This window comes from Nomascus leucogenys, chromosome 4 (genome assembly GCF_006542625.1).
Source record: "Nomascus leucogenys isolate Asia chromosome 4, Asia_NLE_v1, whole genome shotgun sequence".
NCBI classification, from domain to species: domain Eukaryota; kingdom Metazoa; phylum Chordata; class Mammalia; order Primates; family Hylobatidae; genus Nomascus; species Nomascus leucogenys.
In genome coordinates, this window is record NC_044384.1 from 75,560,464 (window position 1) to 75,580,423 (window position 19,960).

Here is a 19,960-nt window from a genome sequence, read left to right on the forward strand (position 1 = left end):
TGGGAAGAGAACTCAGTATTCAATAAATGGTGCTGGGATAACTGGCTAGACATATGCAGAAGATTGAAACTGGACCCCTTTCTTGCACTCTATACAAAATTTAACTTGAGATGCATTAAAGACTTCACTGTAAACCCAAAACTATAAAAACCCTAGAAGACATCCTAGGCAATATTATTCTGGACATAGGAATGGGCAAAAATTTCATGATGAAGACACCAAAAGCAATCCAAACAAAAGCAAAAATTGACAAGGTATCTAACTAAACTAAAGAGCTTCTGCACAGCAAAAGAAATTCTCAATAGAGTAAATAGACAACCTACAGAATGGGACAAAAATTTTGCATTCAGTGCCACTAACAAAGGTCTAATATCCAGCATCTGTAAAGAGCTTAAACAAATTTACAAGAAAAAAACAACTCCATTAAAAAGTGAACAAAAGACTTAAACAGACATTTTTCAAAAGAAGACATACATGTGGCCAATAAGCATATGAACAAAACCTTAATATCACTGATCATCTGAGGTATGCAAATCAAAATGACAATGAGATGCCATCTCACCCCAGTTAGAATGGCTATTATTATTTTTTAACATTTAAGTTCAGGGGTATATGTGCAGGTTTGTTACATAGGTAAACGTGTGTCATGGGGGTTTGTAATACAGATTATTTTATCACCCAGTTATTAAGCCTAGTACCCATTAGTTATTTTTCCTGATGCTCACCCTCCTCCCACTCTCCACCCTCAGACAGGCTCCAGTGTGTGTTGTTCCCCTCTATGTGTCCATGTGTTCTTCTCATTTAGCTCCCTATCCTTAGTAAACTAATCTAGGAACAGAAAAACAAATATCACATGTTCTCACTTATAAGTGAGAATAGCTATTATTAAAAAATCAAAACAATAACAGGTGCTGATGGGGTTATGGAGAAAAGAGAATACTGATACACTGTTGGTGGGAGTGTATATTAGTTCAATCATTGTGGAAAGCAATGTGATTCCTCAAAAACCTAAAAATAGAACTGCAGTTTGACCCAGCAATCCCATTACTGGGTATTTACTCAAAGAATATAAATTATTCTATCACAAAGACACATGCCTGTGAATGTTTATTGCAGCACTATTCACAATAACAAAAGCATGAAATCAACCTCACTGCCCATTCATGATAGACTGACAAAGTAAATATGATGCATATACACCATGGAATACTATGCAGCCGTAAAAAGAACAAGATCATGTCTCTTGCAGGAACATGGATGGAGCTGGAGAGGATTACTTTAAGTGAACTAACACAGCAATAGAAAACCGAATACCACATGTTATCACTTATAAGTGGAGCTAAACACTGAGTACATGTGGACACAAAGAAGGGAACAGCAGACACTGGGGCTTACTTGAGGGTGGAGAGTAGAAGAAGGGTGAGGAGGGAAAGGTATCAATCAAGCGCTAAACTTATTATCTGGGTGACAAAATAATCTGTACACCAAACCCCAGTGTCCTGAAACTGATCTATATAACAAACCTGCACATACGACTCTGAATCTAAAATAAAAGTTAAAAACTATAAAAATAAAAAATAAATTTATGTACTAATGACAAAAATCCCCAGAATATTTGACATCAAAACTGACAGATAAGAAAGGAAAAAACATAATTTAACTTTCAATTTTAATATCAGTCTTAATAATTGAGAGAGGAAATAAAGAAGAAAAGAGCGATATAGGCCAGGCGCGGTGGCTCACGCTTGTAATCCCAGCACTTTAGGAGGCCGAGGCGGGCGGATCATGAGGTCAGGAGATCGAGACCACGGTGAAACCCCGTCTCTACTAAAAATACAAAAAAATTTAGCCGGGCGTGGTGGCGGGCGCCTGTAGTCCCAGCTACTCGGAGAGGCTGAGGCAGGAGAATGGCGTGAACCCGGGAGGCGGAGCTTGCAGTGAGCCGAGATTGCGCCACTGCACTCCAGCCTGGGCAACAGAGCGAGACTCCGTCTCAAAAAAAAAAAAGAGCAATATTATAAAAGACTGGAACAGCTCTCTCTTCCTGACTAAAATCGATGAAACAATGATTAATCAAATGATATTAAACAACAATTGTTCAGGTAGGCTTTCTCAGAATTGGCACTATTAACATTCTGGACTGAGGAAGTTTTTTGTGTGAGGGGCTATCTTGTGAATTTTAGATTATTTTACAGCTTAAGTAACATCTATCCTCTAGGTAGCAATAACGTTTGTTCACATCAGCTCAACATCATGAAATGAACAATATTTACAGAAATTGCCAAATGTTTTCTAGTGGGGAAACTCACTTCTAGTCAAAACCACTAGTTTAAGTTTATTGTAATTTAATTGGAAAATATTATTCAACTTAATTTGAAATATATTATTTGAATTTAATTTTAAGTATTTTGTTAAGCTACCCCTATCAATATATTATTAATGCACTCCAATAATCTTTAAACTTGGTGTTCTGGATGCCTTTACTTCTGTGTATTCTTGACAAGTACATAGTTGTGTAGCTATCAGATGAAATAATCAATTTTAAAAATATACATATATTTATGTGCACAATAGAATTTGATGTAAATTGTTATGGTACCTTCTACATGTAATTGTAATTATTTGCCTACAAAGAACACAGAGAATTATTTCACTTTACAGTGAGCAGATCTTTACTGGTTGACAACTAAGATCGATATGAATTTTATTAACAGGGAGAAAACAGATCAGAAGGAATGTATGACTATGTTTTTTCAAGTTTGTTTCTTAATTTTATGAACAAAATAATGCCTGGTTTCTGTTGACAATGACTTTCCTCAGGGCGTCTTTCACATCCTTGTTCCTGAGGCTCCAGATCAAAGGGTTAAACATGGGAATGACTACTGTATAGAAGACAGAGGCCATCCTGTCTGTGTCAAGAGAATTTTCTGAGCATTAAGTACATAAGGAACAGGCTTCCATAGAACATCAGTGATACAGAGGGGCAAGAAGGGAGGCAAAAGCTGAGGATAATGTGAAAGTGTCATCAGGAAGCTATAGCTATAGGAGGCAGGCATAAGCTGAATGCAGACTCCTTGGGGGGACATGGTGACCATATACAAGGGAGGGTTACAAATGACCAGGTATTGATCACAGGCCATGAAAGCTAGAGCAAGCACTCGGTGGTCATGAAGGTGAGAGAGCAGCCTGAGTAGTATGTGCATTGAAAGTTAAATTTTTTTGTTTGTACAAGAAACTCCCAAACATTTTGGATGTAATGACTGAAGCATAACAGAAACTTAAAAAGCCAAGTTGCTCAGAGATAAAGTACTCATATGCTTCCTGCGTCATTTTTTTAAATAAGCAAATTAATTTATTTCCAAGAAAAAAGACAATTGACGTACAACCCACAAGCTGAATCCACATGGCAAAGTCCTCTTCCAGAAAAATCCGTGTCTCTAAATTTAAAGCGTCCCACTCCTACTGCAATAAGGTAATGATTATTTTTGGCAGGCAGAAAATTAGTCATGACATGGACTTCAATAAATATTTATTTGGCACTTCTGGAGAGTGGGGATGTTTCTTTAGGAAAATTAAGACACCTATGTGGATAAATATAAAAATGTTTCCAAATCCTTTGGGGTAAGCAGGATATGAAGCAAAATGGTGGAAAGCAAGATATGCACTTTGGTGTATAAACTTTTGGATTTTCGCTCTCTTTCTGTGAAGAATGGCATGGGTATTTTGATAGGAATTGCTTTTAATCTGTAGATTGTGTCAGATGGTATGAACATCTTAATATTAATCAAGATTAATTAATGATTAATTAATAATAAATTAATCATTAATAAATTTATCATTAATAAATAATATATTTATTTATTTATAAATAAATAATATAAAATAAATAATAAAAAGATAAATTAATGATTAATTTCAATCCATGAACATGGAGTATCTTTAGATTTTCTTGTATCCTTTTCAATTTCTTTCATCAATGTTTTATAGTTTACATTGTAGAGATATTTTACTTCTTTGGTTAAGTTTATTTCTAATTTTATTCTGGTATGTTTAAGAGCTTTGTGGTTGCTCTCTATAGTTATAAGTAGGTCACAAAGAACAGTGCTAGTCTCTAATGATCATCAGAAGACGATCCTAGTGGCTTTAAGGGAGTTTTCTAAGTTCGATACCTTGGTTTCTGATTCTTTCCTACTCTCTATGGCCCAAGTCACAATACAGAAATTCTACACAATGTTCTTCTGTCATAGTTCTTGTCACTGTAATATGATAGTCTTGCATTATGTCTTTCCGACTATACATGATCCTTAATAGATATTTATGAGGTGAATGCATAGAGGGTACAGCACAGGACACGTCATACCAAAGTGTCTTCATTTGCTCCACCTCTGTTTTCCACCTCCTACATTTTGTGTTTCCATCTCACTCCATTCTTATTGGCATTTAACTTTTCATCCTTGATATCATCTTTGGTCACATCTTCTCACATCACATCATTTGGCAGGAAACAACATCTCTTTGACTTACCAGTGTAAGGATTCACTCCTTCCTAGCTCGAAATTCTCATTTTCTTTAATAAATAATATTTTTATAAATCTTCTTTTTAATTTGCAATATCAATAGTGGTGGATAAACACTCATATATATGTGGTAAATTCATAGTGAGTCATTTCATTACTATAAACATTGCATTTAAAAAAATATGCAACACTATTTTTTAAAAAAAGCTGGGTAATAAATGAAAGTAATAGAGGACACCAAAGTGTGGAAATCCACAGAAGAGAGGACATGTAAAACAGACACGATTGAATATTTTTATGAAGAAACCTCTGAAGATTAAGATACCCAGAAATCTCCTTCCAAATAAAGTTGTACTCATAGCACCTTTAATTTGCATAACACAAAATTTATTAAAAAGGAAAAAAAATATACCTGAAGCGACTTTATCATTAAGCACTGAGTGTTTTAATATTTTCCCTACTTTAGGGTCAAAATAAAGTCATATTTTCTGGAATACTCTTCACAATACCAGGCTAGTGTAGATGCCCAAACATTTCTGGCAAATTAATTTCTAAGAAGGATGATTCTTCTTTGTTAGGAATTCCCAGATTATTACATGTAGACACATAAATAGTACTCCATTCATTTATTATCACACTAGGTAAACCAATGATTTTTCAACTGATAAATTTTCATTGCATTATAATATTTAGAGTTGAAAATTTAATTAAAAACCTGACATCAATATATGATAGATCTAGTAAAATTCATTCATTCATTCATATTTCATTTGTCATATTTGGCTACAAACAATTTTATGGTCTTCCAGCATTTCTTCCTAAATCTAAAAATCATCATTTGAGGACCTTGTTAATAGTTTATAAAAGCTGAGTTTGGTGGAACAAATTTTGTTATTAAACTTGTGGTTATATTATTCCATTGTTCAATAGAAGGCCTAACTAGAAAACGATATTCAGTGGAATCCAAAGATGACTTCTCATAAAAAAAAATTATGATGGAAATGTAATACACAATAAAAATGGGAATTAATCTGGGACTGTGGAAAAGTGATTTTGTTACCTCAAAAATCTCATCTTATGCAAACAAGATAGCTTTCTCCTGCTTTTTCATTCTTTCACCAAGTGGAAGATTGGCGTAAAAAGTAGACTGAGTATCTCAACACCAAGGCAAATTAAAAGATATCCAATCATTACTTTTCCAGTTATTTGAGTCTAATTTTATCCTGTAGAGTTGTGTTTTATTTCCTTTTTAATATCATAATATTCATATCATATCATTCATAATTATTCATATCATAATTATTCATAATTATTCATATCATAATTATTCATAATTATTCATGACCAAAGATTTCGTTTCTTTGGTCCTTTAGTCCTGAAGGAACTCTTTAACACTGGAACCTACTTGCAAGTAAACTGAACACACACATAGAATGTCAACATAATCTTCCATATGTATCTTCCAGTCTAGTTCTTTATTTGTAATGATATATTCCTAAGTTTCAATGTCAGAATCCCCATTGGCACTTATGAGTTTTTTTCACCTTTGCCTTATGATTTTTATTTGATAAGTCTGGGATATAGTCTGATTACTCCTATATATTATAAGTTGTACAATAGTTGTAAGTGTACACTTACTGAACAAAAACTATCAGAAAAAAAGAGCAAAAATTCAAAAAATATTTCTAATGATGTAAGAAACTCCCACGAACAAGTTTTTTTAAAGTTTATTAATATACAAAAATAGAACATTTTTTTACCTATGAAGGAAGAATGATATTTAGAGGAAGGAGAAAAGGAAATTTTTATAAAATCTGATGTTCACAAAGCAAACCCAGTATAAAAGCATATTCAATGATAGTAGTCTGAGCATTTTATTTAAAAATTGCAGAAAATATATTTATTGGAATAAAATATTTTCGATTATATGATGAGGATTTAAAATATGTATTAATTGGTAGTAGGTCTATATTATTTATTCAAACAGTGTTAAAAAAGAGTTAAAGGGCTTTATTTTAAATATTATTGTCAGTTCAAATTTGCTAACTTTGTTGTAAAAAGGATTTTAGTCATCTGTAGTTACAGTTTTTCAAGATGCAGGCATCCACTCTACCAACCATACCCACAAAGAAAAAAAGGAGTCCACAGAATAAAAAATGTTCACTTTAATTCTCTTCTTCACATTTTGTTGTTCTGTTAAAACTTAACCTTTTAAAAACTGATATGCTCCTTACTCCTAAAAATATTTTATTCAAACTGGTTACCTGATTATTTCTGGGCAAAGTTAATGAATGATATTTTTGTTTTGTATTACTCTCATAACTCAAAATGTTTCCATGTATTTTTTTTTAATTCAATGCTCTTTAAATCTTACCTCTTGGTAATTCTTAGGATTGCTTGTAAACTTACTTTTATTTCTCTTACATAATGGCAGGTTACATGAACTATCTCTTCATTTATTTATAGAGTTCTAAAATTACATTGATTTAAAGGAGTAACATGGATTTTCCATTAATTTCTTTAAGGCAACCTTTACATCATTATTCCTCAGGCTGTAGATCAAGGGATTCAGCATAGGAATCACCAATGTGTAAAACACGGAAGGCATCTTATCAGTATCCAATGAGTGGTTGGTTTGGGGCTGCAAATACATGAGTAGCATTGTCCCATAGAAAACTGTGACCGCTATCATATGTGAAGCACAGGTGGAAAAGCTTTTTTCCTTCCTTCTGATGAACGTATCCTTAGAATGGGCAAAACAATATTGAAATAAGATACTAGAACTGTAATCATGGAAAAAAACAAATTTGTTGCTGCAGATTTAAAGACTATTGTTTCTGGTACGTAGTAAGTATCAGAGCAAGATAATGCTAACAGACGTGCAATATCACAGTAAAAATGATTGATTATATTAGAAGAGCAATAAGACACAGAATACACAAGATGAAACCACAATAGCTGTAGAAACGCCATAGAGGTATGTGAAGGAGACCAGCAGGTGGCAGAGCCGCCGAGACACCACCACCGTGTAGAGCAGAGGGTTACAAATGGCCACATAGCGGTCATAGGCCATCACTGCCAGCATCATTACCTCCCATACAATAAAGAACAAGAACCCTCCCAGTTGGGTGGCACATTCATAGAATGAGGTAGTTTTCTTCTTTATTAAAAAGTTAATCAGCATTTTAGGGGCAATGACAGTAGAGTTGCCAAGATTGATGATAGCTAGATGTCACAGGAAAAAGTACATGGGGGTTTGAAGTCAAGAGTCAACACTGGTGAGGGTGATGATGCCTATGTTCCCTGCCATGGTCAGCACATAGAGCACCAGGAAGACCAGGAAGAAGGGAATCTGGAGCTCTGGACAGCTAGAGACACCTGTGAGAATAAACTCAGTGACCCTGGTGAAATTTTCAGGAGCCATGTCAGAGTTTGGAAATGCATCTGTTTGAGGAAGAAAATAAGTGGTTATAGACGTTAAGGAATCATTTTCTAGGACTTCCACTAGATGGCAAGGACAATTCCTGGGTGAGATCTTCTTGTCATGTATTAATCTAATTCAGTTATTAAACTCAGTGTTCTCAGTCTAATAAATCAGCTTTGCAATCATTTGGGAGAGAGCAAAGCAAGTATGGTAAATTTAGTATGGCAAAGTAAATAGTTGTTTCAGCATCCTGCAACACTTTGAGGGTTTACTGCCTTGCAGAGTAATTGAATTAAGAATATGTTCTTAGCTTGCAAACATTTGAAGCCGGGATGTATCTGATGATTTTTGCATTGATCATGAGAAAGGCTTAAGAAATTGTGTATCGCCAAATAATCCAATGGCTACTTGCAATTTCCTAATCTGATAATTCTTCCTTTGTCTCAAGAATAGGTACTATACTCTTCATTTTAAGAATTATATCCTTTCATAACATGTATTAGATGTATACTGAGCTTGCAGATTACAACATGCATGTCTGCTTACTACTTTTTCTCTTTCCATTTTATTAACTCAAACAAAAATATATGGATAAATCTCTTCAGATCTATTTTTCAGGTTGCTGTTTCTCTTCTTAGGTTTCTATAAATAATATTAGTAAAATTTTGGCCGGGTGCGATGGCTCAAGCCTGTAATCCCAGCACTTTGGGAGGCCGAGGTGGGTGGATCATGAGGTCAGGAGATCGAGACCATCCTGGCTAACATGGTGAAACCCCTCTCTACTAAAAATACAAAAAAAAAAAAAAAAAAGAAATTAGCCATGCGTGGTGGTGGGCGCCTGTAGTCCCAGGTACTTGGGAGGTTGAGGCAGGAGAATGGCATGAACCCAGAAGGCGGAGCTTGCAGTGAGCTGAGATTGCGCCACTGAACTCCAGCCTGGGCAACCGAGGGAGACTCCATCTCAAAAAAAAGTCAGTTAAATTTTTATCATTTTTGTAATTCCTCGACATTATGCTTTCTTGGGTACTACTTTCTATTTCTTCCCTCTCATGACTATTCTTTTTCTTGTGCTAAAAGTTCGTACAATTCTCCGTGTTTTTTTCATGGTTTTTCTTTTAAATAAGTTTTTTGGTTTATAAAATGTTATATTTCTTAAATTTACACAATACATCTGCTGTTAATTTTAGCTGCTCTGTTTTATTTCTTTTACATTTTTTGATATTTATATTATTGTAATAGGAATAAACACCTTCATTTTGAGAGTTTTTATGATAATTATGTTGCATGTATTTGCCAGAGATTCAGCATGCTATTTTAGTATGGATGAACATTTTCCTAGAGTTGTATATTTTAATCATGATTATTGGCCCCTAACTAAGTGAATTCATGTCCTGTTGGAGTCACAATTGACAGTTCCAGTGGTGGGCACCTGGCCCAAATAAGTCTTATATAGTTCTTTATTTTAAAGTTCACAATTAAGTTTCAGAAAGTTAAGAATATATTATCACACAGATCTGAATTTTAAAAGTCCAGAGCTATTGACATTTTCTCTCCTTCTAAAAGAGATAGAGTAGAAAGAAAAACAAATGATTATTCTGCAGTGAAAAAAAATAATGAAATGACTACTTTTAAAAAAAACAGAGAAATAACACCAAAATGACTGCTAACGTTGTTGGATAGCTGGTACCAGTTTGTTTGATGATACCAAGCATAAATTTTTCCTTTGGATTCTGTGAATCATCCTCTTATTTTCCACATATTTATTAAAATTCTACTTTGTTCCAGGCTATGTTCGAGCTTCAGATAAATTACGTGACCCTCAGATCATGAATATGTTATTGTAATGATAGGGAAGAGAAAAATCTGTTAAGAAGACATATAAACACAATACTTGCAGATTTAAATAAGCATAATAAGTAAAACAAACAAGATAGTATACTAGGATAACCTGGGAGAGTACTACCACATGGAATATTAATATTAATACTTTTACGAGGAAGGCTTTTCTGAGAAGGTGGCATTTGAATTGAAACCTAAAGGTTGAGAAGGAATCAGCTATTTAATCAATCACAGGAAGAGCATTTCAGGATTCCAGGAAAGAATTAATTTCTTGAAAATCCATATCTGGGAAAAAATATGGCCTATGCCACATCTGTTCTTAACTCAGATAAAGTTATCCTGTCTTTAGTATATGTTCTCATAAACCCTGTAACATGCATAGATAGGAAATGAGAATAGGAGAGGAGGGGCACTAGGTAAATAATGATAGACAAAGATCCTTGTTAAAAATAGATGAAAAGCATGAAGCATTAAGTTAATAGCACTATATTGCAAGGGAGGAAATAGTTTTGCAGAGTATAGGGGCCTTCAACATCGTTGGTGATGACCTAGTTTAAGCTCTGCCCTTAAAAATTGTCAATGATCAGTGTTTCTACTTACTTCAACAGAGAATCTGCTTTGCTTTCTACTTCTTTAGCCCTCACAGGTGGCTACAGAGTAGATTTAAGGTTTTATTCTAAACCCCTTGAGACTCATTTGGTTGAAGTTTCAATCTGATTCAAGGATAAAAAATTGTACATAATTACCTGAGGGAGAGTGCCTTGGATATTTGTTAATTATTCTCAGAATTTTCCATCAGAAAAAGTCATAATATTTTATGTTTCAGTCTAACTGAATAATTGAATTATGCAATATGACTAAACACAGGAAATTATACATATGACTTTGTCAGCATTTCAGTTACACAGTATTTTGCTCGTACACCACACACAGACATCCACACATGCAATTTGTTAGTAAATGAAAAAAATTTTCTAGAAAATAACATGCAAAATTTGATAATACAACATCCATTGACAAATAATACTTTTGGTGTTTACGGTATAATTCTACCAGACATATAGTTATTGGTTGACATAAGAAAGTGTCATGACTTTGGCTGGGTGCGGTGGCTCACGCCTGTAATACCAGCACTTTGGGAGGCCAAGGTGGGCGGATCACGAGGTCAGGAGATCGAGACCATCCTGGCTAACATGGTGAAACCCCGTCTCTAGTAAAAATAAAAAAATTAGCCGGGCGTGGTGGCGGGCGCCTGTAGTCCCAGGGACTCGGGAGGCTGAGGCAGGAGAATGGTGTGAATTCAGGAGGTGGAGCTTGCAGCAAGCCAATTGTGCCACTGCACTCCAGCCTGGGCCACAGAGCGAGACCCAGTCTCAAAAAATAAAAAAAGAAAGTGTCATAGTGTCATGACTTTTATTTTTTCTGCCAATATATCAGTGGTAAATCATTTCTTCATCTGTTTATATCTTTTATCACTAGCAATTTTGAAGAATTTTTTTATAATTTTTTATAATTAAATTTTTAATAATTTTTTTATAATTGATGGTGAAGCACTTTGGCATCATTTTCTTTCTGTTTATTTTGCTTGGAGTTATTTTATCCTGTTATATCTTCATCATTATTAAAAAATAAACTTAGAAAGAAATTCTGGCCAACATCTTTTTCCCTATTTCTTGTCCTATAATATAGTTTTTTCTTTCCACTTAGACTTTATAATTAAACATGTGGTAGGTATCTTGCTATTGTTCTATAGTTGACTGAGAGTGGTTCCATGGGTTTTGTTTTTAGTATTATGTTTCTCTCTGGCTTCATTTTGAGTGTCTATTGTGACAAGTCACATCTTTTCTTTTTCAGTGTATGTTTTTTACTCAATAAATATTTGTTCATATGTAATATTGTATTTTCATCTCTTCAAGTCCCATCTGACATGTTGAATTTCATTTATTTCTCACAGTGTTGATATTTGTGCTAAATCATTCAGTATATCCAACATCTATAATAACATTTTGAAGGTTGCACATTGCTACTTTCTCATAGGACTAGAATCTGTGATTGGATGTTGAATATTGTAAATTTTATAAGAATAATTGCTGTGTTTTATTTTTATTTGTTTTCCTAAAAGAATGATAAATGTTTTAAAATGTACGAGTAATTATTGACTTTGGTCACCCCGTCGTGCTATCAAACAGTTATCAGTTGACTCTATTTGAGACTTGTTTTCAAGCTAGCAAAGGGGTTTAAAATAGCTTTATTTCTGAGATTTCTACTAGATGTCTATGTCTTGTAAAAGGACTTTCCACTATGACTTTTTAGAATTCTAATGTCTTCCTGCCCTGTGTAGTTTCTATGAAATGTTTCAGTGTACAATTTCCTGGTCATTCTTTTAACAGCTTTATGTCATGCACAAGTCTAGAGTTCAGCCAAAATCTTAAGAAAACTTATGGAGGAAAGGATGACCAACAATAAGGATAGGACCTATAGCAAACAAATAGCAGTATGCCAAAAGGATGTTCTCCATTATCTGTGATAACTTTAAATGGACATGGATTACATTCTCCAATTAAAAGAAAGAAATTGACAGAATAAATTAAACAAACCAAAAAAATCATGTAATCCAAATATATGCTATCTGCACGAGTCTGACTCACTTTGTTTAAATAAAATGAAAACAAGATTGAGAATGTACATCCTATTTTTAAAAAAGGCAAAACCACTACAAAATAAAGATATAGCTTACTAAAATGTAGCTTCATGTGTGTTCCACTAGTAGAATATAAGGTATGAGATCACTAAAGAAAATAGTAAATCAGAAGAAAGACATTTTGGAAGGAAGTGGTATTTTAATTGAATTCTATAATATGAGGGTTAATTGGCTGATTATAATGAGAACAATCTATTTTTGAAGTGTTAAAATGGTTCTTTTTGTAGAGTCATAAAGAATGTACTTATATCTATTAGAAGCACTGTCAAGTGATAAATATTTTCTCATAATTTATTGGAACAATGTTCCATAGTGTACTGTAAAGACAAAGTTTGCACTAATTCTTAAAGACTCTATAAAAGACATTTTTAACCCCTAAGTTGCTAAAGCTGTAGATCAAGAGATTAAATCTGAGGATCATTAAAGTGTAGAACAAGGAGGCCGTTTATCCATATCAAAAACTAGAGATCCATAGAACATAACCAACATTGTAAGATGAGAACCACACATGGAGAAAGCTTTTTTCTGCCCAGTGCAGAATGCATTCAACATATGGCTAACAAAATCAGAATGTTTGACCAGGAGGTAGAGATCAAATTAAATGCTGTAAGCAGTGTGATCAGCAATTCTCTTTCCTGTGCATTTGAGCATAGCATATGGAAGAAGAGAACATCATAACAATAGAAATGACTGATGATAAAGCTACAGAAGGTCAAAAAATGTCATTGTGATCATTAGAGATTGAAATGTATTATAGAGGTATGGAATGCTCATCAGCATATGGTACAGTCACAGACAAATAATAACAATGTAAAACAAAGGGTTAGGCATAGCAGTCATAGGCCATGGTTACTAAGATTAAAAGTTCACTAATAATGAACATAAGAAAGTCTTGTGTGGTACATGCATCATAGGAAATATTATTTTGATCCACAACAAAATTTAACATTTTCTTCATGTAAATAACAATAAAATTGCTCAAATCAATGAAAAATATGTGTTTGATTAAAGATATACAACAGGTGTGTATAGGTGGGAGTCTAGTTTGGTCAAAATGTTCATGCCCAGGTTGCTCTTCATTGTGATCAGGTAGGTGATGAGGGAGACATCACAAAGAGTTAAAGCTGGCTGGGCACAGTGCCTCATGCCTGTAATCCCAGTACTTTGGAAGGCCAAGATGGGTGGATCACTTGGGGTCAGGAGTTTGAGACCAGCCTGGCCAACATGGTGAAACACCGTCTCTACTAAAAATACAAAAATTAGCCAGACATGGTGGTGCATGTCTGTTGTAATCCCAGCTACTTGGAATTCTGAGGCATCCTGTGACTTCATTAAAGTCAGTCTTCACTGTTAGATTATTTTGCCCCTTTTCATCCAATTACAGCTTTTTGGAAGAAACAGGTATTATAAGCTTTCATTTAGTATTGCTCAAACAATTTATTATATTTGTGAACCGAACAGAACAAATTTTTTTATTTATAATAGGGTATAGAATATAACAATATAAATAACTAATTCTAAACATCTGATTCTAAAACTAAAAAAGATGATAGAATCTTCTACTTTTCAAATGCAGGGATAAATATAACATATTGCATTGATACGGCATAGATTAAATTCTTAATAGAATGTGCATATCAATTGATAGCAAAGCTCTATGTGTATCAATATATGAATATTAGACTTTATTTCCTCTACATAATGGTATCACAGTTTTTCTTTAGTATATTTCTATTATGTTTCACAATTTTGGTGTAATTTTAATATTCTTAAAGAGTCAGGGATAACATGCAGCTAATAAAGGTTAAGGTCTAGGACCCTCTCTGCTCCCTGGGTGGGACTTTAGTAATGAACTCACAATGAGTTGCAAAAAGCAAGATATTTTAACCACAATCAATTAAGCCCACCTTTCTTCCCATTCTGACTACCACCTATCACACTTTAACTGATATCATAGTGCATTATCATGTCTGCAGGCATTTGTAGGGTACAAGCAACAGGAGATTGGGTTAAAGATACTTTACTTGATGTTTAGTGGGTATATTCATATTGTTCAAAAATCAATGACATTTATTATTGAATAATGCTATCTATTCTCGTGCAGAAATGACTACCCAGAATAGTCTTACCGTGTAGTATGCAGAGATGTTTCTGGAATTTCATTAATAGGCGTGATGGCTCACACCTGTAATCTCAGTACTTTGGGAGGCTGAGGCAGGTGGATCACCTGAGGTCAAGAGTTTGAGACCAGCCTGTCCAACATGGTGAAATGCCATCTCTACTAAAAATACAAAAAAAATAGCCAGGTGTGGTGGTGGGTGCCTGTAATCCCAGCTATTCAGAAGGCTGAGGCTGGAGAATCACTTGCACCTGGGAAGCGGAGGTTGCAGTGAGCCAAGATCGTGCTCTTGCACTCCAGCCTAGGCAACAAGTGCGAAACTCCATCTCAAAAAAAATAAATGAATAAAATAAAATTATTATAGTTATAGATTTTATGATTTTTGACTATTCATTTATTTACAATTGAAAAACTTAAATTACATTTTTATTGTAAATAAATATTTATATTTATGTCTCAAGTTGTAAGTATATTTTCTTGAAGTAAACTTCCAAATTAGTATAAGTGTCAAGACACACAAGGTGTGCCTAAAATAAATGATTTATATTTATGGCTAAATAAATGATTATATTTGGCTAAAATAAATTATTTATAAATAATATATATTTATATATTTATAAATATATATATTTATAATAATATATATAAATAAATATAAATAAATAGAGTTTGTGTTAATTTATTTGATGTACTTTATTTCCTTTTATATAATGATATGGGGATAATAACATCTATAAAGCACACCCAAATATTTATTTGCTTGATGCAGTGGCTCACACCTATAATCTGAGCTACTCAGGAGGCTGAGGTGGGAGGATTGCTTGAGCCCAGGAGTTCCAGGCTGCACTGAAGCTGTGCCACTGCACTCCAGCTTGAGCAACAGAGTGAGACCCAGTCTGTAAATACATAGATACATATATATATATTTAATGTATTCATAATGCATATTACAAAATAGATATTTATACACATGTAATTGACATATTGCATATGTATACATAATACATATTAAATGCATTACATCAAGAATTAATATCTTATTATTTCTGAAATTATGCAATTATTTTTGGTATTTATAGAGTATAACACTGTGATTTACAAATATTTCAGTAATAAGTACAGCCTCTCCATTTAAGAAAATCAACATGCTATCAGTCAATCAAAGTGGAACCGGTCTAATTAAAAATAATGAAGTGGCTTTTTCGTAATCTCTTGGATTCTCCTCTTACCACATTCAGTGTTAACTCAGTGAAAGCCTGGATACTTTTCAATTGGAAGGGTAATTGGATTTCAAAATATTGAGTTAGATAAAATGCAGAATAGAATTATAATTTAAAGGAATGCCATCATCAGCCTGCCCAACTATCAGGTAGAAACTTTTGGGAGACAACCCCTTGGTCCACATCTACATTCTGGAGCAGCTGGAGCATGGAGCTACCTTTGGCAGGTGGTAGCGATTCTAAGATCTGATAATTCCTATGTATAGGCTGTTCCACCTTGTCCAGGGAATGAGGACAGAAGGGGAGTACAATACAGGAGAGCTAGTGAGCCACTTACTACCTTCTTCCCAGATGAAGTCATTTTCTGTTTCTCCGTAGAGCCTCACTCTTCCTTTCTGGCCTCTTCCTGTCTTACAAGTAATAACTAGAAAGAAACTCCTTTTGGAAACTTTATTTTGAATTTCCAAAATCTCAGGGCCTGCCATCATAGGGTTTATTGTAGAATAGGAGGTACACTGGATTGATCAAAGGAGTTCAGATTTCCAGCACCAATCTTACCACTTTGAAGTGTTTAAATTTTGCTAAGAATTCTTCTAGTGTTTGTTAGATTTTCTTCATTTCCAACGTTAGTTACCACCTTCCTCTGAAGACTTCTGGATTCTTTCACCTTTATTTTTGTGTAGAAAAATATATCTGATCTCTTCAGAACATTTTTTGTTTATTTGTAGGAATGTAAGGGGTCCAAGTGCAGTTTTGTTGCGTGGATATATTGCATAGTGGTGAAGTCTGAGCTTTAATTGCATTTAACATAATGTACTCCAGTTCTATTCATGTTGTTGCAAATAATGGGATTTTTATCTTTTTGATGGTGAAATAACATAAAGAGGAATAAAAGCTCTTGGCAAAATTGAATTAAAGGGTAACAATAAAATGTAAACTTTTTTTTAACGTGAGTGCCATCAAGTTCAAGACACTTTTTGTAAGTGATGACACCAGTCAAAATTAGTTCATCTCTAATGGACTCTGTGTTTCTGGAATTTACCCATGTCAATACATTCTTTTTTACATTATTAATGGAAACAAAATGGGTTTTCGTTATAGAATTTTGAAGATTAGGAAACAAAATAAAAAAGTCGTAAGGAGCCAAATCAGACAGTAGGATGGATGCCTAATGGTTTTCCATCAAAACTCTCACAAAATTGCCCATTGTTTGATGAGAGTAATGAGTAGGAGCCTTGTCTTGGTGGAGAACGACTTTCTGGTAAATCTCTCCTGTGTATTTGACTGCCAAAACTTTGGCTAACTCTCTGTCAAAACATAATTATAGTAAGCAGATACTATCTTCTACGTCCCTCTGGAAAACCAACAAGCAAAATGCTTAGAGTATCTCAAAAAAACCATTGCCATGATGTTTTCTCTTGACCGTTCTGCTTTTGCTTTGTTGGAACCACTTCCCCTTATTGGCAGTCATTGGATTGATTGTGCTTTATCTTCAGGGCCATACTGCTAAAACCATGTTTTACTCCTGTTATAATTTTTATCTCATGTGCTTTATCTTCAGGGCCATACTGGTAAAACCATGTTGTATCTCCTGTTACAATTCTTTGAAGAAATCCTTCAGGATCTCAATCCCACCTGTTCAAAATTTCCTTTTTCTTTTCCCAAGAAAAAGAAAGGTGACTCCAGCCTGTGTCGCCTAGGCTGGAGTGCAATGGTGTGATCTCCGCTCACTGCAACTTCCACCTCCTGAGTTCAAGCAATTCTCCTGCCTCAGCCTTCTGAGTAGCTGGGATTACAAGCGCATACTACCAAGCCTGGCTAATTTTCGTGTTTTTAGTAGAGAAGGGGTTTCACCATATTGGACAGGCTGGTCTCAAACTCCTGACCTCGTGATCTGTCCACCTCAGCTTCTTAAAGTGCTGAGATTACAGGCGTGAGCCACTGCACCCAGCCCTCAAAATTTCTGTTGAGAGCTCTGCTCTTGTCTGCAACTAATTTGGGTGCAATGGTTTTTAATGGTAAAGAGTTAGCTCAACTTTAATTTTTTACACAGAAATTATGAAAGCTGAGCCAACTGAGATGACAATGTTATTGGCTATTGTTTCTGCTGTTAATTCCTAGTCCTTTTCAATTAGGGTATGAACAGGATGACTTTTTTTTTCCTTGTGAATTAATGCACATGGTTTGTCTCTGAGAGCTTTAGCTCTTCTTTGGCATCATCTTATCCCTGATTAAAACGATTGATACATTTGTGGGCAGGGTGCGGTGGCTCACGCCTGTAATCCCAGCACTTTGGGAGGCCGAGGTGGGCAGATCATGAGGTCAGGAGATCGAGACCATCCTGGCCAACATGGTGAAATCCCATCTCTACTAAAAATAAAAATTAGCTGGGCATGGTGGTGAGCACCTGTAATCCCAGCTACTCAGGAGGCTGGGGCAGGAGAATTGCTTGAACCGGGGAGGCAGAGGTTACAGTGAGCCAAGGTCATGGCACTGCACTCCAGCCTGGGCGACAGAGTGAGACTCCGTATCAAAAAAAAAAAAAAAAAAACTGCTGATTTCTCTGGGGGGCATTGTCCTCACAAAATTTTTGTAAAGCATCAGTAATTTCACCATTCTTCCACTCACATTTAACAAAATTTATTGCTTTAGCAGAATTCATGTTGCTCTGACAGGGGCTCTTTTCAAAGTAATGGCTTATCCTTCTTAGTGTATCAGACTAGGTCTTGTTTAGACATCTTATACTTCCATGAACTTTACGAAGACCCTCCATATTCCATTGTATGTATATACCACCTGTTTTTGTTGTCCTTTCATGAACTGATGGATATTTAGCTTGAAGTTTCATCTTTAGAAGTACCATATTTTTATTTTTTTTAATTTTCACTTGTCTTCTTACAGTGTTAATAATTTTGCTAAAAGATTCAATACATTAAACATATGTATAACAGTTATTTTAGAGTCCTTACCTGCTAATTCTATCATCCATGTTTTTTCTGTTTTATTTTAATTATCTCATGGATAGGCTCACCCATTGCTGTTTTCCCATATGTCTAGTATTTATGACTAGATGCTGAAGATTGTGAATTTTATGTTAATAGATGCCATAAGTTTGTTTGCTGGTTTGTTTTCCTAAAATAATGTTAAATGTTTAAGACAAGTATCAGATGGCTTCTTTCGTGACTTGTTTGAAGCTGTATGATTAGAGTTTATTGCAGACTTTACCTCTGAGATTTCTATCAAATGCCCATTTATTGAACAAGGACTCACTCTACATTGACTTAACTCGAATGTCTTCCTGCCCTGTGCAGTCTCTGGGAATTTTTCAGCTTATATTCCCTGGTCATTGTTTTAATATCCTTGAGTATGTTCCTTATAACCACCCACAATTTAATATTCAGCCACAAAAAGAAGATGAACTTGTAATTGAGGGAAGGATGAACAACATACATTAATAGATATGACATATAGGAAACAAATAACAATATGCCAGAAAGAAGTCCTCTATTATTCACAGTTACTTTAAATGTACAAAAATTAAGCTCTCCAATTAAAAGGCAGAGATAGTAGAATGAATTAAAACAATGATGTGATTCAAGTATATATGGAATGGAATAGATTTACTTTGTTTATACTGTTGTTTTATGTCCAGAAAATTAAAAAAAAAACATAATTGGAAAGATGTATATTCAACAAAGAAAAAGTTATTAACAAACCCATAGTGTATTGATGTAGCTTTTTAAAAGTATTTTGAGGAGAAGAAATATGAGGTTATATAGAATCACTGAAGAAAATGCTGAATCAGCAGCAAAATATGCTGGTAAAGAAATGACACATAATAGAGATATAAAATATGGTGTTTCACTTGGCTGAATATAAGGAAAACAACCTATTGGAGAAAAGGATGAACAAACATTAATATATATGACATAAAGAAAACAGGTAGCATGGTGGTGGGCGCCTGTAGTCTCAGCTACTCAGGAGGCTGAGGCAGAAGAATGGCATGAACCCCAGAGGCGGAGCTTGGAGTGAGCCGAGATCTCGCCACTGCACTCCAGCCTGCGTGACAGAGCAAGACTCCATCTCAAAAAAACAAAACAAACAAACAAGAAAAAACAGGTAGCAATATGCCAGAAATAA

General features: G+C 34.5%; 1 protein-coding gene across 1 annotated transcript; it reads right to left on the reverse strand.

Annotated features, from left to right (window-relative positions):
* Positions 1 to 6,993: 6,993 nt before the first annotated feature.
* On the reverse strand, positions 6,994 to 7,941 carry LOC100601321 (olfactory receptor 8J3). The gene is given in 3 exon segments (XM_012495753.2): positions 6,994 to 7,232; positions 7,235 to 7,458; positions 7,460 to 7,941. Coding segments are annotated over 3 exon segments (945 nt in total).
* Between the last annotated feature and the right edge of the window lie 12,019 nt (positions 7,942 to 19,960).